The following is a 27,131-nucleotide window of genomic DNA, read 5'->3' as shown; positions in this document are numbered from 1 at the left end:
CCTGGACTCGCTGGGCGGGAAGCCCGAGCAGGGCCACATGCTGAAAAAAACCGTGGACCAGATCCAGCAGATCAAGCGCCTCGAGCAGGGTGGGGAAATTTGGGGGAAATTGGGGGGAAATGCCGGGAAAATTGGGGGGAAATATGGGGGGAATTTGTGGAAGAATGAGGGAAGTTTGGGGGAAAATATGGGGGGAATTTGGGGGAAAATGAGGGGATTTGGGGGGGAAATATGGGGGGGGAGTTTGGGGAAATAGAGGGAAAATTGGGGAAATTATGGGGGGAATTTGGGGAAGAATGAGGGGAATTTGGGGGAAAATGTATGGGAATTGGGGGGAAAATGCAGGTAAAAAATGGGGGAAATTTGTGGAAGAATGAGGGGAATTTAGGGAAAATTCAGGGAAGATTTGGGGGGAAATATGGGGAAATTTGGGGGAAAATATGGGGTGAATTTGGGGGAAATACAGGGGAAAATATGGGGGAAAGTATGGGGAAATTTGGGAAGAATGAGGGGAATCTTGGGGAAAATTAGGAAAATTTGGGGGGGAAGCATGGGGAAAGTATGGGGAAATTTGGGAAGGATGATGGAAATTCAGGGGAAAAATATGGGGGAGTTTGGGAAGAATGAGGGGAACTTGGGGAATGTATGGGGGAATTTGGGAAATACAGGGAAAAATTAGTGGAAAATATGAGAGGAATTTGGGGGAAAATATGGGTGAAATTTGTGGAAGAATGAGGGGAATTTGGGAGAAAATATGGGGGGAATTTGGGGGAAATTCAGGGAAAATGTGGGGGAAAATATGGGTGGAGTTTGGGTAAATTTCAGGGGTAAATTGGGGGAGAATGTGGGGGGAAAGTATGGGGGAAATTTGTGGAAGAATGAGGGGAAATGTGGGGGAAAATATGGGGGGTATTTGGGGAAATACAGGGGAAATCTGGGGGGAAATCAGGGGAAAATTGTGGAAAAAAACCCGTGGACCAGATCCAGCAGACTGCCACCGAGCAGGGTGGGGGAAATTTGGGGAAATGCCGGAAAATTGGGGGAAATGTGGGGAATTTGGGGGGAAATGCCGGGAAAATTGGGGGAATATGGGGGGAATTTGTGGGAAAATATGGGGGAAATTTGTGGAAGAATGAGGGGAATTTGGGGGAAAATATGGGGGGAGTTTGGGGAAATACAGGGGAAAAATTGGGGAAATTATGGGGGAATTTGGGGAAGAATGAGGGAATTTGGGGAAAAAATGTATGGAATTGGGGAAAATGCAGGTAAAAAATGGGGGAAATTTGTGGAAGAATGAGGGGAATTTAGGGAAAATTCAGGGAAGATTTGGGGGGAAATATGGGGGAAATTTGGGGGAAAATATGGGGTGAATTTGGGGGAAATACAGGGGAAAATATGGGGGAAAGTATGGGGAAATTTGTGGAAGAATGAGGGGAATTTGGGGGAAAATTCAGGGAAAATTTGGGGGGAAGCATGGGGAAAGTATGGGGGAAATTTGGGGAAGGATGATGGAAATTCAGGGGAAAATATGGGGGGAGTTTGGGGAAGAATGAGGGGAACTTGGGGAATGTATGGGGGAATTTGGGGAAATACAGGGAAAAAATTAGTGGAAAATATGAGAGGAATTTGGGGGAAAATATGGGTGAAATTTGTGGAAGAATGAGGGGAATTTGGGAGAAAATATGGGGGGAATTTGGGGGAAATTCAGGGAAAATGTGGGGGAAAATATGGGTGGAGTTTGGGTAAAGTTCAGGGGTAAATTGGGGGAGAATGTGGGGGAAAGTATGGGGGAAATTTGTGGAAGAATGAGGGGAAATGTGGGGGAAAATATGGGGGGTATTTGGGGAAATACAGGGGAAATCTGGGGGAAAATCAGGGGAAAATTGTGGAAAAAAACCCGTGGACCAGATCCAGCAGATCAAGCGCCTCGAGCAGGGTGGGGAAATTTGGGGGGGAAATGCCGGGAAAATTGGGGGAAATGTGGGGGGAATTTGGGGGGAAATGCCGGGAAAATTGGGGGAAATATGGGGGGAATTTGTGGGAAAATATGGGGGAAATTTGTGGAAGAATGAGGGGAATTTGGGGGAAAATATGGGGGGAGTTTGGGGAAATACAGGGGAAAATTGGGGAAATTATGGGGGGAATTTGGGGAAGAATGAGGGGAATTTGGGGGAAAATGTATGGGAATTGGGGGGAAAATGCAGGTAAAAAATGGGGGAAATTTGTGGAAGAATGAGGGGAATTTAGGGAAAATTCAGGGAAGATTTGGGGGGAAATATGGGGGAAATTTGGGGGAAAATATGGGGTGAATTTGGGGGAAATACAGGGGAAAATATGGGGGAAAGTATGGGGAAATTTGTGGAAGAATGAGGGGAATTTGGGGGAAAATTCAGGGAAAATTTGGGGGAAGCATGGGGAAAGTATGGGGGAAATTTGGGGAAGGATGATGGAAATTCAGGGGAAAATATGGGGGGAGTTTGGGGAAGAATGAGGGGAACTTGGGGGAATGTATGGGGGGAATTTGGGAAATACAGGGAAAAATTAGTGGAAAATATGAGAGGAATTTGGGGGAAAATATGGGTGAAATTTGTGGAAGAATGAGGGGAATTTGGGAGAAAATATGGGGGGAATTTGGGGGAAATTCAGGGAAAAGTGGGGAAAATATGGGTGGAGTTTGGGTAAAGTTCAGGGGTAAATTGGGGAGAAATGTGGGGAAAGTATGGGGAAATTTAGTAAGAATGAGGGGAAATGTGGGGAAAATATGGGGGTATTTGGGGAAATACAGGGGAAATCTGGGGGAAATCAGGGGAAAATTGTGGAAAAAAACCCGTGGACCAGATCCAGCAGATCAAGCGCCTCGAGCAGGGTGGGGAAATTTGGGGGGGAAATGCCGGGAAAATTGGGGGAAATGTGGGGGGAATTTGGGGGAAATGCCGGGAAAATTGGGGGAAATATGGGGGAATTTGCGGAAAATATGGGGGAAATTTGGGAAGAATGAGGGGAATTTGGGGAAAATATGGGGGGAGTTTGGGGAAATACAGGGGAAAATTGGGGAAATTATGGGGGGAAATTTGGGGAAGAATGAGGGGAATTTGGGGGAAAATGTATGGGAATTGGGGGAAAATGCAGGTAAAAAAATATAGGAAAACTGGGGGGGAAATTTGGGGAAAATGAGGGGAATTTAGGGAAAATTCAGGGAAGATTTGGGGGGAAATGTGGGGGAAATTTGTGGAAGAATGAGGGGGATTTGGGGGAAATATGGGGGGAAATACAGGGAAAAATCAGGGAAAGTATGGGGGGAATTTGGGGGAAATACAGGGAAAATCTAGGGGGAAATGTGGGGGAAATCTGTGGAAGAATGAGGGGGATTTGGGGGAAATATGGGGGGAAATACAGGGAAAAATCAGGGGAAGTATGGGGGGAGTTGGGGGGAAATCTATGGAAGAATGAGGGAAAATCAGGGGAAAATATGGGGGGAATTTGGGGAAATTCAGGGGAAATCTGGGGGGAATTTGGGGGGAATACAGGGGAAAATTGGGGAAAATATGGGGGAAATTTGTGGAAGAATGAGGGGAAATATGGGGGGAAATATGGGGGGGGATTTGGGGAAAATACAGGGGAAATTGGGGGGAAATACAGGGGAAAATTGGGGGAAAATGTGGGGGAAAGTATGGGGGAAATTTGTGGAAGAATGAGGGGAATTTGGGGGGAAATTCGGGGGAAATCCAGGGGATAATTGGGGGAAAATGGAGGATAATTGGGGGATAGTTTGGGAGTAAATTGGGGGAAAATTTGGGGAAAGTGTGGGGGAAATTTGTGGAAGAATGAGGGGAACGTGGGGGGAAAATATGGGGGAATTGGGGAGAAGAATAAGGGAAATTTGGGGGAAATATGGGGGGAATTTGGGGGAAATACAGGGAAAATATGGGGGGAAAATATGGGGGGAATTTGGGGGAAAATGAGGGGGATTTGGGGGAAATATGGGGGGAGTTTGGGGAAATAGAGGGAAAATTGGGGAAATTGGGGGGAATTTGGGGAAGAATGAGGGGAATTTGGGGGAAAATGTATGGGAATTGGGGGGAAAATGCAGGTAAAAAATGGGGGAAATTTGTGGAAGAATGAGGGGAATTTAGGGAAAATTCAGGGAAGATTTGGGGGGAAATATGGGGGAAATTTGGGGGAAAATATGGGGGGAGTTTGGGGAAATTCAGGGAAAAATTGGGGAAAGTATGGGGGAAATCTGTGGAAGAATGAGGGGAATTTGGGGGAAAATCCAGGGAAAATTTGGGGGGAAATATGGGGAAAGTATGGGGGGAATTTGGGGAAGGATGTGGGAAATTCAGGGGAAAATATGGGGGAATTTGGGGAAATTCAGGGAAAAATTGGTGAAATTATGGGGGGAATTTAGGGGAAATATGGGGAAAATTTGGGGGAAAATCAGGGGAAATTCAGGGGAAAATTGGGGAAAATATGGGGGAAATATGTGGAAGAATGAGGGGGATTTGGGGAAAAATTCAGGGAAAATTTGGGGGAAAATGGAGAATGATTCAGGGATAGTTTGGGAGTAAATTGGGGGAAAATTTGGGGAAATATGGGGGAAATTTGTGGAAGAATGAGGGGAATTTGTGGGAAATACAGGGAAAAATGGTGGGAAATTTGGGGGAAATTCAGGGGAAAATTGGGAGAAATCAGGAAAAAATTGAGGATGATTTGGGGAAAATTCAGGGAAAATTTGGGGAAAATGGAGGGTAATTCAGGGATAGTTTGGGGGAAAATTGGGGGAAAATTTGGGGAAGAATGAGGGAAATTTGGGGGAAAATATGGGGAGAATTTAGGAGAAATACAGGGAAAAATTGAAGGAAATTTGGAAAAAATTGAGGGTAAGTTGGGGAAAATTCAGGGAAAATTTGGGGGAAAAATGGAGGATAATTCAGGATAGTTTGGGGGTAAATTGGGGGAAAATTGGGGGAAAATATGGGGGAAAATATGGGGGAAATTCATGGAAGAATGAGGGGAATTTGGGGGAAAATATGGGGGAATTTGAGGAAGAATAAGGGAAATTTGGGGGAAAAATTGGGGGAATTTGGGGGAAATACAGGGGAAAATTGGGGAAAGTATGGGGGAAATTCAGGGAAAATTTGGGGGAAAATGGAGGATTATTTGGGGATAGTTTGGGGGTAAATTGCAGGAAAATTTGGGAAAAAATTGGGGAAATATGGGGGAAATTCATGGAAGAAGGAGGGGAATTTGGGGGAAAATATGGGGGGGAAATACAGGGAAAAATTGGGGGAAATTCAGGGGAAATCCAGGGGATAATTGGGAGAAATTTGGAAAAAATTGAGGATAATTTGGGGAAAATTTGGGGGAAATTTGTGGAAGAATGAGGGGAATTTGGGGGAAACAATGGGAAAATATTGGGGAAATTATGGGGGAAATTTGTGGAAGAATGAGGGGAATTTGGGGGAAAATATGGGGGGAATTTGTGGGGAAGAATGAGGGAAATTTGGGGGAAAAATTGGGGGAAATTCAGGGGAAATTCAGGGGAAAATTGGGAGAAATCTGGAAAAAATTGAGGATAATTTGGGGAAAATTCAGGGAGAATTGGAGGATGATTTGGGGATAGTTTGGGGAAAAAATGGGGAAAATTTGGGGAAAGTGTGGGGGAAATTTGGGGGAAAATGTGGGGGGAATTTGGGGAAAATTCAGGGAAAAATTGGGGGAAAAATCAGGGGAAATTCAGGGGAAAATTGAGAGAAATGCCAGGGAAAATCTGGAAAAAATTGAGGATAATTTGGGGAAAATTCAGGGAAATTTTGGGGGAAATGGAGGATAATTCAGGGATAGTTTGGGATAAAATTGGGGGAAATTTGGGGAAAAATTCTGGGAGAATTTTGGGAAAATTCGGGGAAAATTCAGGAGGAATTAAAAAAATTAGGGAAAATGGGGAAAAATCAGGAAAACTTGAGGGAAAATTGGGGAAAAGTTGGGGAAAAGTTGGGGAAAAATGGGGGAAAATTTGGGGAAAAATTCGGGGAAAATTGAGCAAAAATTGGGGAAATGTTGGAGAAAATTGGGCGAAAATTGGGGAAAAATTGGGGAAATTTGGGGAAAATTGGGGGAAAATTGGGGGAAATTTGGGGAAAACATGGGGAAAAATTGGGGAAAAATTTAGGGAAAATTAGGAAAATTTTGGGAAAAATTTGGAGGAAAAAAAAGAAAAAATGGGGTAAACTTCAGAAAAAAATTCAGGGAAAATTCACAGAAAAATCTGGGGAAAAATCATGAAAGAATCTGAGAAAAATTGGAGAAAATCCAGAAAAACTCAGGGAAAAAAATCAGTAAAAAACGGGGAAAATTCTTGGGAAAATGGGGAAAAAATTGTGGAAATCTCGATTTCAACTTCTACCCGAAGAGCAAAAAAAATCCAGAATTAAACTCCAGAAAAAAAAAACCCCAAAATCTGATTTTTTCCCCACAAATTTGGGGTTGAAAAAGTGAAAATTTCTGATTTTTTTGAGAATTAAATTAGGGGAAAAAAACCAAATTTGATTTTTTGGTTGAAAAATTGTAAATTTGCTTTTTGGGGTGTTTTTTCCCAGAAAAAACGGCGGATGACGACGTGCAGAAATCGGACATCTCCTCCAGCAGCCAGGGCGTCATCGAGAAGGAGTCGCTGGGGCCGCTGCTGCTCGAGGTGGGGCTCGGAATTCCCGGGGAAAATCCGGGATGGGGACGGGAAAAACGGGAATGGGCCAAATCTGGGGCTTGGGGGCTTTAATCCCGGGGTTTGGGGTTTAAATTTGGGGATTTGGGGGTTTAATCCCCAGTTTTTGATGTAGTTTTGGGGTTTTAATCCTGGGTTTTAGGGTTTGGATTTTGGGATTTTGGGGCTTTAATCTTAAATTTTTAATGGGGTTTGGGGGCTTTAATCTCAGGTTTTGGGCTCTTAATCCCAGGTTTCTATGGGGCTTTAATCCCAGGTTTTATGGGGTTTTAGAGTTTTAATCCCAGGTTTTTATGGGGTTTTTGGGCTGTAATCCCACATTTTAGGGTTTAAATTTGGGATTTGGGTTTTTAATCCCAGGTTTTTATGGGATTTGGGGGCTTTAATCCCAGGTTTTGGGCTGTTAATGCCAGGTTTTGATGGGGTTTTAAATTTCAGGTTTTTATGGGATTTGGGGGCTTTCATCCCAGGTTTTCGGGTTTGGATTTTGGGATTTGGGGGCTTTAATCCCAGGTTTTTATGGAGTTTTAATCCCAGGTTTTTGTGGGGTTTGGGGCTTTAATCCTGGGTTTTGGGGTTTAAATTTGGGGATTTTGAGGCTTTAATCCCAAGTTTTTTATGGGGTTTGGGGGCTTTAATCCCGGGTTTTAGGGTTTGGATTTGGGGATTTTGGGGCTTTAATCCCAAGTTTTTTATGGGATTTGGGGGCTTTAATCTCAGGTTTTGGGCTCTTAATCCCAGGTTTCTATGTGGTTTAAAATTCCAGGTTTTTATGGGATTTGGGGGATTTAATCCCAGGTTTGAATTTTGGGAATTGGGGGATTTTATCCCAGGTTTTTATGGAGTTCTGTGGCTTTAATCCTGGGTTTTGGGGTTTAAATTTGGGGATTTGGGGGATTTAATCCCAGGTTTTATGGGGTTTGGGGGCTTTAATCCCAGGTTTTTATGGAGTTTTAATCCCAGGTATTTTATGGGGTTTGGGGCTTTAATCCTGGGTTTTTATGGGATTTGGGGGCTTTAGTCCCAGGTTTTTATGGAGTTTTAATCCCAGGTTTTATGGGGTTTGGGGCCTTCTATCCCAGGTTTTTATGGGGTTTGGGGGCTTTAATCCCGGGTTTTGGGGTTTAAATTGGGGGATTTGGGGCTTTAATCCCAGGTTTTGGGGTTTAAATTTGGGGATTTGGGGGTTTGAATCCCCAGTTTTTGATGTAGTTTTGGGGCTTTAATCCCAGGTTTTAGGGTTTGGATTTTGGGATTTTGGGGCTTTAATCCCAAGTTTTTTATGGGATTTGGGGGCTTTAATCTCAGGTTTTGGGCTCTTAATCCCAGGTTTCTATGGGGCTTTAATCCCAGGTTTCTATGGGGTTTGGGGGCTTTAATCCTGGGTTTTTGGGTTTGGATTTTGGGATTTTGGGGTTTTAATTCCAGGTTTTTAAGGGGTTTGGGGGCTTTAATCCCAGGTTTTAGGATTTGGAATTTGGGATTTTGGGGTTTTCAATCCCAAATTTTTTATGGGGTTTGGGGGCTTTAATCCCAGGTTTCGGGCTCTTAATCCCAGGTTTTGATGGGGTTTTAAATGTCAGGTTTTTATGGGACTAGAGGGCTTTAATCCTGGGCTTAGGGTTTGGATTTTGGGATTTTGGGGCTTTAATCCCAGGTTTTTATGGAGTTTTAATCCCAGGTTTTTAAGGAGTTTGGGGGTTTTAATCCCAAGTTTTTATGGGTTTTTAATTCCAGGTTTTAATGGGGTTTGGGGCCTTTAATCCTGAGTTTTTATGGGATTTGGGGGTTTAGTCCCAGGTTTTGTGCTCTTAATCCCAGGTTTTTATGGGACTAGGGGGGTTTAATCCTGGGTTTTGGGTTTTGGATTTGGGGATTTTGGGGCTTTAATCCCAAGTTTTTTATGGGGTTTGGGGGCTTTAATCTCAGGTTTTGGGCTCTTAATCCCAGGTTTCTATGGGGCTTTAATCCCAAGTTTTTTATGGGGTTTGGGGGCTTTAGTCCCAGGTTTTTATGGGGTTTTTGGGCTACAATCCTTGGATTTTAGGGTTTGATTTTTTGGGATTCTGGGGTTTTAATCCCAGGTTTTTTATGGGGTTTGGGGGCTTTAATCCCAGGTTTTTATGGGGTTTGGGGGCTTTAGTCCTGGGGTTTTGTGGAGTTTTAATCCCAGGTTTTGATGGGGTTTTAAATTTCAGGTTTTTATGGGATTTGGGGGCTTTAATCCCGGTTTTAGGGTTTGGATTTTGGGATTTGGGGCTTTAATCCCAGGTTTTTATGGGATTTGGGGGTTTCAATGCCGGGTTTTAGGGTTTGAATGACCGGGAGTTTTCCAGGAGATGGGAGTTCCAAAGGAAAAAGTTTGGGATTGGGACTAGGACTAAGATTATGGTTGAGATTGGGGTTAGGATCAGGATCAGGATGAGGAATAATCGAAGTGGGTCTTTGATCCCAACTGGAATCCTGGGATCTGAGGACCCAAATCCAGGAATGACGAAGTTGGATCTTGGATCCCAGCTGGAATCCTGGAATTCCCAGAGCGGGAATCCAACCAACCTTTGAGGGAACTTTCTCCACACTCAAGGACCCAAATCGATTGGAATCCATTGGAATGACCAAGGTGGATCTTGGATCCCGGCTGGAATCCTGGGATTCCAGGAATGACCAAGGTGGATCTTTGGTCCTGATTGGAATTTTGGGATTTGAGGAGCCAAATCCCTGATCCCAACTGGAATCCTGGGATTCAAGGATGGAAATCGAGGAAAGAAAAATTGGATCTTTGAAACTCAAGGTGGATCTTGGATCCCAAGTGGTATCCTGGAATTCCCAGAGCAGGAATCCACCTGAACTTCCATGGAACGTTCTCCATGCTCAAGAGCCCACCTGATTTTCTGTGGAATCTTCTCCACACTCAAGGATCCAAATCCATGGGAATCCATTGGAATGACCACGGTGGATCCTGGATCCTGAATGGAATCCTGGAATTCCCAGAGTTGGAATCCAGTGAAGATTTGCCAGAACTTTCTCCACACTCATGGAGCCAAATCCATGGGAGTCCTTTGGAATGACCAAGGTGGATCTTGGATCCCAAGTGGAATCCTGGAATTCCCAGAGTGGGAACCCAGCCAAGCTTTGAGGGAACCTTCTCCACACTCATGGAGCCAAATCCATTGGAATGACCAAGGTGGATCATGGATCCCGGCTGGAATCCTGGGATTCCAGGAATGACCAAGGTGGATCTTTGACCCCAGTTGGAATTCTGGGATTTGAGAACCCAAATCTTGGATCCCAGCTGGAATCCTGGGATTCGAGGATGCAAATCGAGGAAAGAAAAATTGGATCTTTGAAACTCAAGGTGGCTCTTGGATCCCAAGTGGTATCCTGGAATTCCCAGAGCCGGAATCCACCTGAACTTCCATGGAACGTTCTCCACGCTCAAGAGCCCACCCGATTTTCCCTGGAATATTCTCCACACTCAAGGACCCAAATCCATGAGAATCCTTTGGAATGACCGCGGTGGATCTTGGATCCCAAGTGGAATCCTGGAATTCCCAGAGTTGGAATCCAGTGAAGATTTGCCAGAACTTTCTCCACACTCATGGAGCCAAATCCATGGGAGTCCATTGGAATGACCAAGGTGGATCTTGGATCCCAAGTGGAATCCTGGGATTCCCTGAGCGGGAATCCAGCCAAGCTTTGAAGAAACCTTCTCCACATTCCTGGAGCCAAATCCATTGGAATAGCCAAGGTGGATCTTGGATCCCGGCTGGAATCCTGGGATTCCAGGAATGACCAAGGTGGATCTTTGGTCCTGATTGGAATTTTGGGATTTGAGGAGCCAAATCCCTGATCCCAACTGGAATCCTGGGATTCAAGGATGCAAATCCAGGAAAGAAAAATTGGATCTTTGAAACTCAAGGTGGATCTTGGATCCCAAGTGGAATCCTGGAATTCCCAGAGCAGGAATCCACCTGAACTTCCATGGAACATTCTCCACGCTCAAGAGCCCACCTGATTTTCCGTGGAATCTTCTCCACACTCCAGGATCCAAATCCATGGGAATCCATTGGAATGACCACGATGGATCCTGGATCCCGACTGGCATGCTGGAATTCCCAGAGCGGGAACCCAGCCAAGCTTTGAGGGAACCTTCTCCACACTCATGGAGCCAAATCCATGGGAATCCTTTGAAATGACCAAGGTGGATCTTGGATCCCGGCTGGAATCCTGGGATTCCAGGAATGACCAAGGTGGATCTTTGGTCCTGATTGGAATTTTGGGATATGAGGAGCCAAATCTTGGATCCCAGCTGGAATCCTGGGATTCCCAGAGCGGGAACCCAGCCAAGTTTTGAGGGAATGTTCTCCACACTCCTGGAGCCAAATCCATGGGAATGACCAAGGTGGATCTTGGATCCCGTCTGGAATCCTGGGATTCAAGGATGCAAATCGAGGAAAGAAAAATTGGATCTTTGAAACTCAAGGTGGGTCTTGGATCCCAAGTGGTATCCTGGAATTCCCAGAGCAGGAATCCACCTGAACTTGCATGGAACGTTCTCCACGCTCAAGAGCCCACCTGATTTTCCGTGGAATCTTCTCCACACTCAAGGGTCCAAATCCATGGGAATCCATTGGAATGACCACGGTGGATCCTGGATCCCGACTGGAATGCTGGAATTCCCAGAGCGGGAACCCAGCCAAGCTTTGAAGGAACCTTCTCCACACTCAAAGACCCAAAACTGTGGGAATCCATTGGAATGACCGAGGTGCGTCATGGATCCTGGTTGGAATCCTGGGATTCCAGGAATAACCAAGGTGGATCTTTGACCCCAGTTGGAATTTGGGGATATGAGAACCCAAATCTTGGATCCCAGCTGGAATCCTGGGATTCCCAGAGCAGGAATCCAGCCAGACTTTCACGGAACGTTGTCCACACTCAAGGACCCACCCGATTTTCCGTGGAATATTCTCCACACTCAAGGACCCAAATCCATGAGAATCCTTTGGAATGACCGAGGTGGATCTTGGATCCTGACAGGAATCCTGGAATTCCCAGAGTTGGAATCCAGTGAAGATTTGCCAGAACTTTCTCCACACTCGTGGAGCCAAATCCATGGGAGTCCATTGGAATGACCAAGATGGATCTCGGATCCCGACTGGAATCCCAGGACTTGAGGGATTCCAAATCTTGGATCCTGTCTGGAATCTTGGGATCTGAGGACCCAAATCCGGCAACAACCGAGGTGGATCTTGGATCCCAAGTGGAATCCTGGAATTCCCAGAGTGGGGCTCCAAAAGCTTCGAAGGAACCTTCTCCATGGTCAAGTCTCCACCATGTTTTCCATGAAATGACCAAGTCTCCACCATGTTTTCCATTCCCAGCTCCGGGAACACCCTCTGGAATTTCATCCTCCTCCCCTTCCGTGATCCCCCTCTGGAATTCCATTCCCGCTCCAGGCCCTGGATGGGTTCTTCTTTGTGGTGAACCTTGAAGAGTTGGATTCCGTTCATGTCGGAGAACGTGACGGGATAAAACCTTGGAATTCTTTCCCATTTTTGTGATATTTGTGATAAAACCTTGGAATTCTTTCCCCTTTTATGGGATATTTGAGATAAAACCTTGAGATTCTTTCCCGTTTTTGGGATATTTGGGATAAAACCTTTGGAATTCTTTCCTGTTTCAAGCCCTGGATGGGTTTTTCTTCATGTTCAACTGGGAGGGGTCGGATCGCATTCGTGTCGGAGAACACAATGGGATATTTGGGATAAAACCTCGGAATTCTTTCCCGTTTTCATATTTGAGATAAAACCTTGGAATTCTTAGCAATTTTCGTGATATTTGTGATAAAACCTTGGAATTTTTCCCCGGTTTTTCCCTCCCCAGGCCCTGGACGGGTTTTTCTTCGTGTTCAACTGGGAGGGTCGGATCGCGTTCGTGTCGGAGAACGTGACGGGATATTTGGGATAAAACCTTGGAATTCTTAGCAATTTTCCTGCTATTTGCGATAAAACCTTGGGATTTTTTCCCGTTTTTTCCCTGCCCAGGCCCTGGACGGGTTTTTCTTCGTGGTGAACCGCGAGGGGCGCATCGTGTTCGTGTCGGAGAATGTGACGGGATATTTGGGATAAAACCTTGGAATTTTTTCCCGTTTTCATGCTATTTGGGATAAAACTTGGAATTTTTTCCCATTTTTTTCCCTCCCCAGGCCCTGGACAGGTTTTTCTTTGTGGTGAACGGTGAGGGGCGCATCATGTTCGTGTTGGAGAATGTGACGGGATATTTGGGATAAAAACTTGGAATTCTTTCCCGTTTTTGGGATATTTGAGATAAAACCTTGCGATTCTTTCCCATATTTGGGATATTCAGGATAAAACGTTTGGAATTCTTTCCTGTTCCAAGCCCTGGACGGGTTTTTCTTCATGTTCAACTGGGAGGGTCGGATCACGTTCGTGTCAGAGAACGTGACGGGATATTTGGGATAAAACCTCGGAATTTTTGCAATTTTCATGCTATTTGGGATAAAACCTTGGAAATATTTCCCGTTTTTGGGATATTTGGGATAAAACCTCGGAATTCTTAGCAATTTTCGTGCTATTTGGGATAAAACCTTGGAATTTTTTCCCATTTTTTTCTCTCCCCAGGCCCTGGACAGGTTTTTCTTTGTGGTGAACGGTGAGGGGCGCATCGTGTTCGTGTCGGAGAACGTGATGGGATATTTGGGATAAAAACTTGGAATTCTTTCCCGTTTTTGGGATATTTGAGATAAAACCTTGCGATTCTTTCCCATATTTGGGATATTCGGGATAAAACCTTTGGAATTCTTTCCTGTTCCAAGCCCTGGATGGGTTTTTCTTCGTGTTCAACTGGGAGGGTCGGCTCGCGTTCATGTCAGAGAACGTGACGGGATATTTGGGATAAAACCTCGGAATTTTTGCAATTTTCATGCTATTTGGGATAAAACCTTGGAAATCTTTCCCGTTTTTGGGATATTTGGGATAAAACCTCGGAATTCTTAGCAATTTTCATGCTATTTGGGATAAAACCTTGGAAATCTTTCCTGTTTTTGGGATATTTGGGATAAAACCTCAGAATTCTTTCCCGTTTTCATGCTATTTGGGATAAAACTTGGAATTTTTTCCCATTTTTTTCCCTCCCCAGGCCCTGGACAGGTTTTTCTTTGTGGTGAACGGTGAGGGGCGCATCATGTTCGTGTCGGAGAACGTGACGGGATATTTGGGATAAAATCTCGGAATTCTTTCCCTTTTATGGGATATTTGAGATAAAACCTTGAGATTCTTTCCCATTTTTGGGATATTCAGGATAAAACGTTTGGAATTCTTTCCTGTTCCAAGCCCTGGACGGGTTTTTCTTCGTGTTCAACTGGGAGGGTCGGCTCGCGTTCGTGTCAGAGAACGTGACGGGATATTTGGGATAAAACCTCGGAATTTTTGCAATTTTCATGCTATTTGGGATAAAACCTTGGAAATCTTTCCCGTTTTTGGGATATTTGGGATAAAACCTCGGAATTCTTTCCCATTTTCGTGCTATTTGGGATAAAACCTTGGGATTTTTTCCCGTTTTTTTCCCTGCCCAGGCCCTGGACGGGTTTTTCTTCGTGGTGAACCGCGAGGGGCGCATCGTGTTCGTGTCGGAGAACGTGACGGGGTACCTGGGCTACGGGCAGGAGGAGCTGATGAACTCCAGCGTGTACAGCATCCTGCACGTGGGCGACCACGCCGAGTTCGTCAAGAACCTGCTCCCCAAATCCCTGGGTACGCAGGGGCGGGAAATCCGGGGAAAATCCCGGGAAATTTGGGAAAATCCCGGAAAATTTGGGAAAATCCTGGAGAAAAATCCCGGAGAATTCGGGAATGGACACAAGGATTGGGAGAGGGGTGGGGGTTGGGAATATTGGGATGGGGGGTTGTTAATTTTGAAAAACTATTTAAATTTTTTAAAAATTGATTTTCATTTTTACTTCAAATTTTATTTTTATTTTTATTTTTATTTTAAGTTTAAATTTTATTTTTATTTTTAATTTTAATTTTTATTTTTACTTTTATTTTTATTTTTACTTTTATTTTTATTTTTATTTTTACTTTAATTTCTTTTTTTTTTTATTTATTTCTATTTTATTGATATTTCCGTTTTTTATTTCATGTGGGTTTATTCCCACCCCAGTTCCTCAAATCGCAGGGATGTTTGGGAATTCCATCCGGATTTGTGCTCCTCAAATCCCAGGGATATTTGGGAATTCCATCCGGATTTGTGCTCTTCAAATCCCAGGAGATCTTTGGGAATTCCATCCAGATTTGTGCTCCTCAAATCCCAGGAGATCGTTGGGAATTCTGACTGGATTCCCCCCAGCAGTTTTTTCAATCCCAAGGATCTTTGGGAATTCCACAAGTCCATGATTATGGCTCATTCCCACATCCCTAATTCCCATTTTTCCCATTTTTTCCCGTTTTTCCCGGCAGTGAACGGGGTTCCGTGGCCGCAGGAGCCGTCGCGGCGGGGCAGCCACACGTTCCAGTGCCGGGTGCTGGTGTGGGACCCCAGATCCCGGGGATCTTTGGGAATTCCCACATCCCTAATTCCCGATTTTTCCCCGTTTTTTCCGGCAGTGAACGGGGTGCCGTGGCCGCAGGAGCCGTCGCGGCGGGGCAGCCACACGTTCCAGTGCCGCATGCTGGTGCGGCCGCCGGACGAGGCCGGGGCGGAGCAGGCGGAGCTGCGGCAGCGCTACGAGGCCATGCAGTGCTTCACCGTCAGCCAGCCCCGCGCCTTCCAGGAGGAGGGCGAAGGTGGGAATTGGGGATTTTGGGAATTTGGGATTTGGGGGTTTGGGATTGGGGGTTTGGGTTTGAGATTTGGGGATTTGGGATTGGAGTTGTGGGTTACGAGGCCATGCAGTGCTTCACCGTCAGCCAGCCCCGCGCCTTCCAGGAGGAGGGAGAAGGTGGGAATTGGGGATTTGGGATTTGGGATTGGGATTGAGGATTGGGGATTTGGGATTTAGGATTTGGGATTTGGGATTGGGGATTTGAGATTTCGGATTTGGGGGTTTGAGATTTGGGGTTGGGGTTGGAGTTTGGGTTACAAGGCCATGCAGTGCTTCACCGTCAGCCAGCCCCGCGCCTTCCAGGAGGAGGGAGAAGGTGGGAATTGGGGATTTTGGGAATTTGGGATTTGGGGGTTTGGGGTTGGGATTTGGGATTTGAGATTTGGGGATTTGGGATTGGAGTTGTGGGTTACGAGGCCATGCAGTGCTTCACCGTCAGCCAGCCCCGCGCCTTCCAGGAGGAGGGAGAAGGTGGGAATTGGGGATTTGGGATTTGGGGATTTGAGATTGGGATTGAGGATTGGGGATTTGCGATTTAGGATTTGGGATTTGGGATTTGGGATTGGGGATTTGAGATTTCGGATTTGGGGGTTTGAGATTTGGGGTTGGGGTTGGAGTTGTGGGTTACGAGGCCATGCAGTGCTTCACCGTCAGCCAGCCCCGCGCCTTCCAGGAGGAGGGGGAAGGTGGGGTTGGGATTGGGGATTTGGGATTTGGGATTTTGGGGATTGGGATTTGGGATTTGGTTTGGGGATTTGGGATTTGGGGATCAGGATGGATGGCATGGGGATTGGGATTGGGATTGAGATTGGGAATTTGGGATTGGGATTGGGATTAGGATGGATGGCATGAATATTGGGATTGGGATTGATGTGGGATGGGATTGCAGGATTGGGATTGGGATTAGGATGGGGATTGGGATTGAGATTGGGATTAGGATGGATGGCATGGACATTGGGGTTGCGGGGTTGGGGTTGGGGTTGGGGTTGGGATTTGGGATGGGATTGGGATTGGGATTAGGATGAATGGCATGGGGATTGGGATTGGGATTAGGATGGATGGAATTGGGATTGGGATTGGGATTGGGATGGATGGCATGAATGTTGGGATTGGGATTGATGTGGGATGGGATTGCAGGATTGGGATTGGGATTGGGATTGGGATTGGGATTGGGATTGGGATTGGGATTGGGATTGGGATTGGGATTGGGAATGGATGAGAAAGCAGAATGGATGAGGTTTGGGATGGGATGGGAGAGGATTGGGATTGAGAGGGGATGGGAATGCAGAATTGGGATTGGGATTGAAGTGCAGGATTGGGGTGGGATAGGATGGAATAGGATGGGTTGGGATTGGGATTGGGATTGGGATTGGGATGGAGCAGGAGGGGAATGGGATGGCAGTGCAGGATTGGGGTGGCGTGGGAATGCAGAATTGGAATGGGATTGGGTTTTGGGATGGAATAGCAGTGCAGGATGATTGTGATGGGATGGCAGAGCAGGGATGGGATTGGGATTGGGATTGGGATGGGATCGGGATTGGGATTGGGATTGGGATTGGGATTGGGATTGGGATTGGGATGGGATTGGAATGGGATGGGATTGGGATGGGATGGGATGGGATGGGATGGGATGGGATTGGGATGGATGGAGCAGGATTGGTGTTTGGTTTGGAACTGGGATTGGAATTGCCATTGGGATGGGATTGGGGTGGGGTGGGATGGGATGGGATTGGATGGGATGGGATGGGATTGGGATGGGATGGGATGGGATGGGATGGGATGGGATGGGATGGGTTGGGATGGGATGGGATGGATGGAGCAGGATTGGTGTTTGGTTTGGAACTGGGATTGGAATTGCCATTGGGATGGGATTGGGGTGGGGTGGGATGGGATGGGATGGGATTGGGATTGGGATTGGGATGGGATTGGGATTGGGATTGGGATTGGGATTGGATTGGAATGGGATGGGATTGGGATGGGATGGGATGGGATGGGATGGGATGGGATGGGATTGGGATGGAGCAGGATTGGTGTTTGGTTTGGAACTGGGATTGGAATTGCCATTGGGATGGGATTGGGGTGGCAGTGCAGGATTGGGGTGGGATAGGATGGAATAGGATGGATTGGGATTGGGATGGGATTGGGATGGGAAAACAGAATTCAGATAAGTTTAGGGTGGGAAGGAATGGAGCAGGATTGGGAATGGGAATGGGATTGGGAATGGGATTGGGATGGAGCAGGAGGGGAATGGGATGGCAGTGCAGGATTGGGGGTGGGATAGGATGGATTGGGATTGGGATGGGATTTGGATGGGAAAACAGAATTAGGATTAAGTTTAGGGTGGGAAGGAATGGAATGGGAATGCAGTGCAGGATTGGGATGGGATTGGGATTGGGATTGGGATTGGGATTGGGATGGGATTGGGAATGGGAATGGGAATGCAGGCTCAGGATTGGGACTGGGGACAGGGCCGGATCCCCTTTCCCTGTCCCATCTCTCTTCTCCCATCGCATTCCCGGGATGAATCCCACAATTCCCACAGGATTTCCCACCCGGAAGGCCCAAATCCCAGTGTTTTAGCACCAAATCCCAACAATCCCTGGAATTTCATTATCCCAAATCCACCACCCCCCAGAACCCTCTCCAGTTAATCCCCCCGAGCTTTTCCCAGGGAATTTCAGGGAATCCCATCCCATTTCCTCAGGGAAGCGCTTCCCAGGGCAGGGAACGCAATCCCTGAGGGAGCGAGGTTCGAGCTTCGGGGAGCCGGGGCGGTTCCGCCATTCCCGCCGTTTTTCCCGGTGCTTTTTCCCAGATTTCCAGTCGTGTCTGATCTGCATCGCCCGGCGGCTGCCGCGCCCGGCCGCCCCGGCGCCCGGCGAGTCCTTCGTCACCAAGCAGGACACCACAGGTACATCCCAAACACTCACGGGGGTTTCAGGCCAAATTCCCGGGATTTTGGGGCTCTGGAGCGAAAGGTGGGAGCGGTGGAATTCCGGAACGGTTTGGGTGGGATTTGTGGAGATTCGTTCGCGTCCCAGTCTGAATCCCGGGGTGCTCCAACCTTTCCTTGACACTCCCAGGGATTCTCTGGGAATTGCAGAATCCCTTCCCAAATCCCATTTTCCCCTTTTCCCAGGGAATTCCCTCCATTCCCAGCTCTCCCAGCCTGGCATTGAACCCATCCCCATCCCAACTTATCTTCTGGAAGGAATTTCGGAAATTCCCTTGGAATTCGGGGATCTCACTTCCCTTTTCCATCCCCAAATCCCATAAAAATCCCTGGGGATGGATTCTGAGTGTCCCAATCCCAGAATCCCGGAATGGTTTGGGATGGGATCCCTGGAGCTTCAATCCCATCCCATTCCCACCCCACAATTCCGGGATTTTCCAGCCTTTCCTTGGACACTCCCAGGGATTCTCTGGGAATTCCTTCCCAAATCCCATTTCCCCCTTTTCCCAGGGAATTCCCTCCATTCCCAGCTCTCCCAGCCTGGCACTGGATCCATCCCCATCCCAGCTCCTCTCTGGGAAGGAATTTTGGGAATTCCCTGGGAATTCAGGACTCCAGGAAGGGTCTCCCTTCCCTTTTCCATCCCAAAATCCCATAAAAATCCCTCAGGATGGATCCTGGATCCCAGAATCCCGGAATGATTTGGGATGGGATCCATGGACCTTCAATCCCATCCCATTCCCACAGTCCCAGGTTCTTCCAACTTTTCCTTGGACACTCCCAGGGATTCTCTGGGAATTGCAGAATTCCTTCCCAAATCCCATTTTTCCCTTTTCCCAGGGAATTCCCTCCATTCCCAGCTCTCCCACCCTGGCGTTGAACCCATCCCCATCCTGACTCATCTATGGGAAGGAATTTTGGGAATCCCCTGGGAATCTCTTCCCTTTTCCATCCCTGAATTCCATAAAAACCCTTCTGGATGGCTTTCGATCCATCATTAATCCCGAAATGCTTCGGGGTGGGCTCCACAGACCCTCAACCCCATCCCCACCCCACCACCCCCAACCTCCTCCAACAACTCCTCGCACCGCTCCCAACATCCCAAATCCCCCAAATCTCCACAAATTCTCCTTTTTTTTTCTTTATTTTCACCTTCCCAGGAAAAATCATCTCCATCGACACCAGCTCGCTGCGCGCCGCCGGCCGGACGGGCTGGGAGGATCTGGTGCGCAAATGCATCTACGCCTTCTTCCAGCCCCAGGGCCGCGAGCCCTCCTACGCCAAGCAGCTCTTTCAGGAAGGTACCCAATGCCTTTTCCCCCCGGGGAATCTTCTCCGTGCGAAAAAACTGGGAAAAATCCCCGGATTTTGGGTTTTTTTGTTCCCGACGCAGGTTGGGAAGAGGAGGAGAAAATGGCGGCGGCGTTTTGCCGGGGTCGGCGTGTGGGGTTTTTTTCTTTTGGGTGGGTTTGAGGGTTTTTTTGGGGAGGTGGTGATGGTAAGATGGTTTTTTGTGGGTGGTGGTGGGGTTTTGGGGTTGGAGCTGGATTTTTGTGGGATTTTTCCATGTTTTTCCCTGGAATTCAGTCGTTTTCTGCCTCAGTGATGACCCTGGCAGGGCCCTCAGGCCCTTGTCCCCTTCAGGCTGAGTGACGGCTCTGTGCTGATCCTCCCGGGGATCTTTCATGATTTTTAGAATTTTCTTGGGATTTTATCAGAATCTTCATAAAGTTTTTTAAAATTTTTGCACAATTATCCTTGGAATTCAGTGTTTTTCCCCTCAGCGTTGACCCTGGCACCACCATCAGCCCCTCATCCCTTTCATGCTGAATGAGCGCTCTGTGCTGATCCTGCCTGGGCCCTGTTGAGGTTTTTGGGATCAAGTTGGAATTGGATTGAAGTTTTTGGAATTAGATTGGGATTTTTTGGAGATTTTCTCAGGATTTTTCCATGTTTTTCCCTGTAATTCAGTGTTTTTTCCCTCAGTGATGAGGCAGGTCACAGCCCTCAGTCTCTCATTCCCCTCACGCTGCACGACGGCTCTGTGCTGATCCTCCCTGTGCCCAGTTGGGGTTTTTGGAATTAGATTTTAGTTGAATTGGGGTTTTTTGGATTCAATTGGGATTTTTCTCAGGATTTAGTTCAGGTTTTCCCAGGATTTTTCTGAGATTTAGGTGATTTTCCCCTCAGTAATGATCCTGGCACGGCACTCAGGCCCTTGTCCTCCTCACGCTGAGCGATGGCTCCATGCTGATCCTCCCTGGGTCCTATTGGGGTTTTTGGGATTAGATTTTCATTGAATTGGGGTTTTCTTGATAGGATTAGGATTTTGTCAGGATTTTCTTGGGATTTTTCCATGTTTTTTCCTAGAATTCAGTGTTTTTCCCCTCAGTGATGACCCCGGCAGGGCCCTCAGCCCCTCATCCCCCTCACCCTAAGTTATGGCTCCGTGCTGACTTTCCCTTTGCCCTATCACGATTTTTAGGATTTTCTTGGGATTTTCTCAGGATTTTCTGAGGATTTCCCGTGATTTTCCCATATTTTTCCCTGGAATTCTGTGTGTTTTTCCCCAGTGATGACGCGGGGCACGGCCTTCAGCCCCTCATCCCCTTCACAGTGAGCGACAGCTCCATGCTGATCCTCCTCGTCCCCTGTTGTGGTTTTTGGGATTAGATTTCCATTAAATTGGGGTTTTTGGATTGGATTGGGATTTTATCAGGATTTTCTTGGGATTTTTCCATGGTTTTTCCTGGAATTCAGTGTTTTTCCCCTCAGTGATGACCCCGGCAGGGCCCTCAGCCCCTCATCCCCCTCACGCTGAGTTATGGCTCCGTGCTGACTTTCCCTTTGCCCTGTCACGACTTTTAGGATTTTCTTGGGATTTTGCCATAATTTCCCATATTTTTCCCTGGAATTCTGTGTGTTTCTCCCCAGTGATGACGCGGGGCACGGCCTTCAGCCCCTCGTACCGCTTCACGCTGAGCGACGGCTCCGTGCTGCTCCTCCCTTAGTTTTATTCTCATTTTCAGGATTTTCATGGGATTTTCTTAGGAATTTCTGTGATTTTTCCGTATTTTTCCATGGATTTCTGTGTGTTTTTCCTCAGTGATGATGCGGGGCGCGGCCTTCAGCCCCTCATCCCCCTCACACTGAGCGACGGCTCCGTGCTAATCCTCTTTGTGCCCTGTTGGGGTTTTTGGGATCAGATTTCCATTGAATTGGGGTTTTTTGAATTAGATTGGGATTTTATCAGGATTTTCCTGGGATTTTTCCATGTTTTTTCCTAGAATTCAGTGTTTTTCCCCTCAGTGATGACCCCGGCAGGGCCCTCAGCCCCTCATCCCCCTCACCCTAAGTTATGGCTCCGTGCTGACTTTCCCTTTGCCCTATCACGATTTTTAGGATTTTCTTGGGATTTTCTCAGGATTTTCTCGGGGTTTGCCATGCTTTTCCCATATTTTTCCCTGGAATTCTGTGTGTTTTTCCCCAGTGATGACGCGGGGCACGGCCTTCAGCCCCTCACCCCCTTCACACTGAGCGACAGCTCCGTGCTGATCCTCCTCGTCCCCTGTTGTGGTTTTTGGGATTAGATTTCCATTAAATTGGGGTTTTTGGATTGGATTGGGATTTTATCAGGATTTTCTTGGGATTTTTCCATGGTTTTTCCTGGAATTCAGTGTTTTTCCCCTCAGTGATGACCCCGGCAGGGCCCTCAGCCCCTCATCCCCCTCACGCTGAGTTATGGCTCCGTGCTGACTTTCCCTTTGCCCTATCACGACTTTTAGGATTTTCTTGGGATTTCCCGTGATTTTCCCATATTTTTCCCTGGAATTCTGTGTTTCCCCCCAGTGATGACGCGGGGCACGGCCTTCAGCCCCTCGTACCGCTTCACGCTGAGCGACGGCTCCGTGCTGAGCGCCCACACCAAGTGCAAGCTCTGCTACCCCTCGAGCCCGGAGCTGCAGCCCTTCATCATGGGCATCCACGTCATCGAGAGGTACGCAATTCCCGGGAATCCCTCGGAATTCCATGGAATTCCCATCAAATCCCGCAGAATTCCATGGAATTCCTCAGAATTCCGGCCGGGAGCAGAGCTGGGAATCACCCAGAGAGGGCAGGGATGGAGCTCCGGGCGCTGATCCCGCCCTAGGTTTTTTCCAGTTTTGTGGGGATTTTTCCGTTGTTTTTTCCCCTCTTTTGAGTTTTTCCCAGAATTCTGGAGGTTTTGGGAATTGTGGTGTTTTCCAAGGAAAAATTTTCCGGGGGTTTTCCAAACTCTGGGTGAGGAATTTTTCCTGGAAATCTAGCCTTGGCTTCATCCAGGCATTCCCTGGGTCCTCAGTGCTGGGTTGGGGCTGGGATTGGGATTGGGATTGGGATTACGATTAGGATTGGCATTGGCATCAGGATTGGGATTGAGATTAGAGTTGGGATTGGGATTGGAATTGGGACTGGGGCTGGAAATGGAATTGGGGTTGGAATTGGGATTAGGATTGGTTTTGGGATTGGGACTGGAATAAGGATTGGGATTGGGATTAGGATTGGCATTGGCATCAGGATTGGGATTGAGATTAGAGTTGGGATTGGGGATGGGATTGGGACTGGGGCTGGAAATGGAATTGGGGTTGGAATTGGAATTGGGATTAGGAATTGGGATTAGGATTGGTTTTGGGATTGCGACTGGAATAAGGATTGGGATTGGGATTAGGATTGGCATTGGCATCGGTTGGGATTGAGGTTAGAGTTGGGATTGGGATTGGGATTGGGATTAGGATTTGTTTTGGGATTGGGATTGGGATTAGGATTGGCATTGGTATTGGTTGGGATTGAGATTAGAGTAGGGATTGGAATTGGTTTTGGGATTGGGATTAGGATTGGCATTGGCATTGGTATCGGTTGGGATTGAGGTTAGAGTTGGGATTGGGGTTGGGACAGGGACTGGGGCTGGAAATGGAATTGGGATTGGGATTAGGATTGGTTTTGGGATTAGGATTGGTTTTGGGATTGGGATTGGGATTAGGATTGGCATTGGCATCAGGATTGGGATTGAGATTAGAGTTGGGATTGGGGTTGGGACAGGGACTGGGGCTGGAAATGGAATTGGGGTTGGAATTGGGATTGGTTTTGGGATTGGGATTGGAATTGGGATTAGGATTGGCATTGGTATCGGTTGGGATTGAGATTAGAATTGGGATTGGAATTGGGACTGGGGCTGGAAATGGAATTGGGATTAGAATTGGAATTGGAATTGGAATTAGGATTGGCATTGGCATCAGGATTGGGATTGAGATTAGAGTTGGGATTGGGATTGGGATTGGGACTGGGACTGGGGCTGGAAATGGAATTGGGGTTGGAGTTGGAATTGGGATTAGGATTGGTTTTGGGATTGGGATTTGGTTTGGCATTGCTATCAGGGTTGGGATTGAGATTAGAGTTGGGATTGGGGATGGGATTGGGACTGGGGTTGGAATTGGGATTGGGATTGGAATTGGGATTACGATTGGTTTTGGGATTGGGACTGGAATAAGGATTGGGATTGGGATTAGGATCGGCATTGGCATCAGGATTGGAATTGAGATTAGAGTTGGCATTGGGATTGGAATTAGGATTAGGATTGGGATTAGGATTTGCCCTGGGATTGGGTCTGGAATTGGGATTGATATTTAAAGAGTCGGGATTGGGATTGGCATTGATATTGGGATTGGAATTAGGATCAGGTTTAGCATTAGGATTGGGATTGGGATTGGGATTAGGATTGGGATTGTGATTGGAATTAGAATTAGGATTGGGATCGGGACTGGGATTGGAATTAGGTTTGGAATTGGCATTGGAATTGGAATTGAGATATTTCCCCTCCCAAAAATTTCTGTCAGAATTCCTGGGAAAAATGATCCTCTGGGGCTCCTGGAACGGGTCCAGGGAATCCTGGAACAACCCCAAAAATGTGGGAAAACCGACTTTTGCCAGCATGAGGGGGCTGGGATGGCAGGAATGCTGATCTGGGAATTCCAGACCCAAAAAAGGGGTCGGAGCAGCCGGAATTCCGAGCAGGGAATTTTTTGGAATTCTTGCTGTTCTCGGAACAGGATCTAGGAATTCCAGACCTGGGCAAAAGGGTCAGAGCAGCTGGAATTCCGAGCAGGGATTTTTTTGGAATTCCTGCTGTTCTCGGAACAGGATCTGGGAATTCCAAACCGTGAGAAAACCTTGGAGCAGCCAGAATTCCCAGCAGGGAATTTTTTTGGAATTCCTGCTGTACCCAGAGCAGAATTTGGGAATTCCAAACCCCAAGAAAACTTTGGGGCCGCCGGAATTCCAAGCAGGGAATTTTTTGGAATTCCTGCTGTTCCCGGAACAGGATCTGGGAGTTCCAAAGCCTCGGAGCAGCCGGAATTCCGAGCAGGGATTTTTGGAATTCCTGCTGTTCCCGGAACAGGATCTGGGAATTCCAAAGCCTCGGAGCAGCTGGAATTCCGAGCAGGGAATTTTGGGATCCTTCCTGCCATTGGAGCAGGATTTGGGAATTCCAAACCATGAGAAAGCCTTGGAGCAGCCGGAATTCCCAGCAGGGAATTTTTGGAATTCCTTCTGTACTCAGAGCAGAATTTGGGAATTCCAGGCCTGGACAAAAGGGTCGGAGCAGCTGGAATTCCGAGCAGGGAATTTTTTGGAATTCCTGCTGTTCCCGGAACAGGATCTGGGAATTCCAAACCGTGTGAAAACCTCGGAGCAGCCGGATTTCCGAGCAGGGAATTCTTGGGATCCTTCCTGCCATTGGAGCAGGATTTGGGAATTCCAAACCATGAGAAAGCCTTGGAGCAGCCGGAATTCCCAGCAGGGAATTTTTGGAATTCCTGCTGCCGGAACGTCTTTGGGGAACACCAAAACCTGATTTTTTCCATGTGTTTTTTCCCCCCCCCGCAGGGATCACGGAATTCTGTCCCCCCAGGACGCCCCCGCCCCGGGCCTGGCCCTTCCCAGGGTGAATCCCAACGTTCCTCCGGCGCCGGGAATGGCGCTGCCGCCTTCCCTCCCTCCATCCAACGGCTCCGTCATGGCCGCGCCCTCCCCTCATCCCGGCAATCCCGCCCCGGGCCAAGGGAATTTCGGGAATCCTCTGGGATCCAACGTTGCCTTAAGCCAAACCGCCGGGAATTCCCACCCTTTGTCCCACGGCAGCTCCCCCATGAGCAGCCCCGGAATTCCGGCGCCGCCGTTCCTGTCACCACGGCACCGCGGCAGCCCCGGCTTGATTGCCAGGTGCCGAGCTCCCTTCTCGCCATCCGTGCACTCCCCGGCTTCCTCCGCCTCCTCTTCATCCTCATCCTCCTCCTCCTCCTCCTCCTCCTCGGGAATTCCCGGCCTTTTCCCAACGCTCCCGTCAACTCGGCTCTTCCGGAGCCTCCGGCAAATCCGGCGTTTTGAGGCAGCCGAGCTCCCAAAACTCGCCCGGCCGCGTGGGCGGCCCCAAATCCGACGCCAAGGACGCCAAGGAGATCTCCTCCATCCTCGGCGAGATGATCCAAGAAAACAACGGCGCCGACAAAGCCTCGGAGACGGGAATTCCGCACGGGAATTCCGAGGCGGCGGCGGCGGTGCAGGGGACGGCAGCAGCAGCGCCGGGAAGTGTCCCAAGGCACGAGCCACCGGCTGGTGCAGCTGCTGGCCAGCACGGCCGAGCAGCAGCTGCGGCAGCACCACGCCGACGCCGACGGCGCCTCCAAGGATTCCTTGGTGTGCGCCGGCGTTCCCGGGAATGCCGCGCCGGCTCCGCCGCCGTGCCCGTCCTCGCACAGCTCGCTGACGGAGCGCCACAAAATCCTGCACCGCCTGCTGCAGGAGGGCAGCCCCTCCGACATCCCCGGCCTGGCCGCCGAGCAGGACAAGAAGGAGAATCCCGGCGGCGGCGGGAATTCCGGGATGGCCGAGGCGGAGAAGAAGAAGGAGTGCAAGGATCACCAGCTGCTGCGGTACCTGCTGGACAAGGACGAGAAGGAGCCGGCGCCGGCGGCGGCGCAGCCGGGGCTCAGCCTGGACGACGTCAAGGTCAAGGCGGAGAAGGGCGAGGCCGCCGCCGCCGAGGCGTGTCCGGCCGCTCCGGCCGCCGTTCCCAAAATTCCCGCCGGGGACGAGGTCAAGATGGAGGCGCCAGGACAGGTGGGTGGGGGAGAATTGGGATTGTTCTGGGAATTCTCCGGGATTTGGCTTTCCGTGGGATCCTGGAGATCCGGAACGGTTTGGGTGGGGTTTGTGGAGATTCTGTCCTATCGTGCTACAATCCCATAATGCCAGGATTTCCTTGGACATTCCCAAGGATTTTTTGGGAATTGTCATGGATTTGGCTTCCCATGGAATCCTGGAGATCCGGAACGGTTTGGGTGGGATTTGTGGAGAATCCATCCCATCCCAATCCCAAGTTCTTGAGGTTCTCCAAGATTTGCTTGGACCTTCCCAAAGATTTTCTGGGAATTCTCCATTATTTCACTTCCCATTCCCATGGAATGCCAAAGATCTGGAACGGTTTGGGTGGGATTTGTGGAGATTCCATCCCATCCTGCTCCAATCCCAAGATCTTGAGGTGCTCCAAGATTTCCTTGGGCATTCCCAAAGAT

The 27,131-nt window shown here is 48.2% G+C and overlaps 1 protein-coding gene across 1 annotated transcript; it reads left to right on the top strand.

The window, feature by feature from the left end:
- On the top strand, positions 1–26,921 carry NCOA1 (nuclear receptor coactivator 1; the record flags this gene model as incomplete). The annotated part of the gene is given in 10 exon segments (XM_030969853.1): positions 1–89; positions 6,600–6,694; positions 14,319–14,496; positions 15,349–15,528; positions 18,382–18,477; positions 19,680–19,820; positions 22,369–22,516; positions 25,444–25,866; positions 25,868–26,105; positions 26,137–26,921. Coding segments are annotated over 10 exon segments (2,257 nt in total), but the record flags the coding sequence as incomplete, so codon positions are not given.
- Between the last annotated feature and the right edge of the window lie 210 nt (positions 26,922–27,131).

This window comes from Camarhynchus parvulus, unplaced genomic scaffold (genome assembly GCF_901933205.1).
Source record: "Camarhynchus parvulus unplaced genomic scaffold, STF_HiC, whole genome shotgun sequence".
Taxonomy (NCBI): Eukaryota; Metazoa; Chordata; class Aves; order Passeriformes; family Thraupidae; genus Camarhynchus; species Camarhynchus parvulus.
The sequence above is the reverse complement of the archived record's forward strand: the minus strand, read 5'-3'. Positions and strand labels throughout refer to the sequence as shown.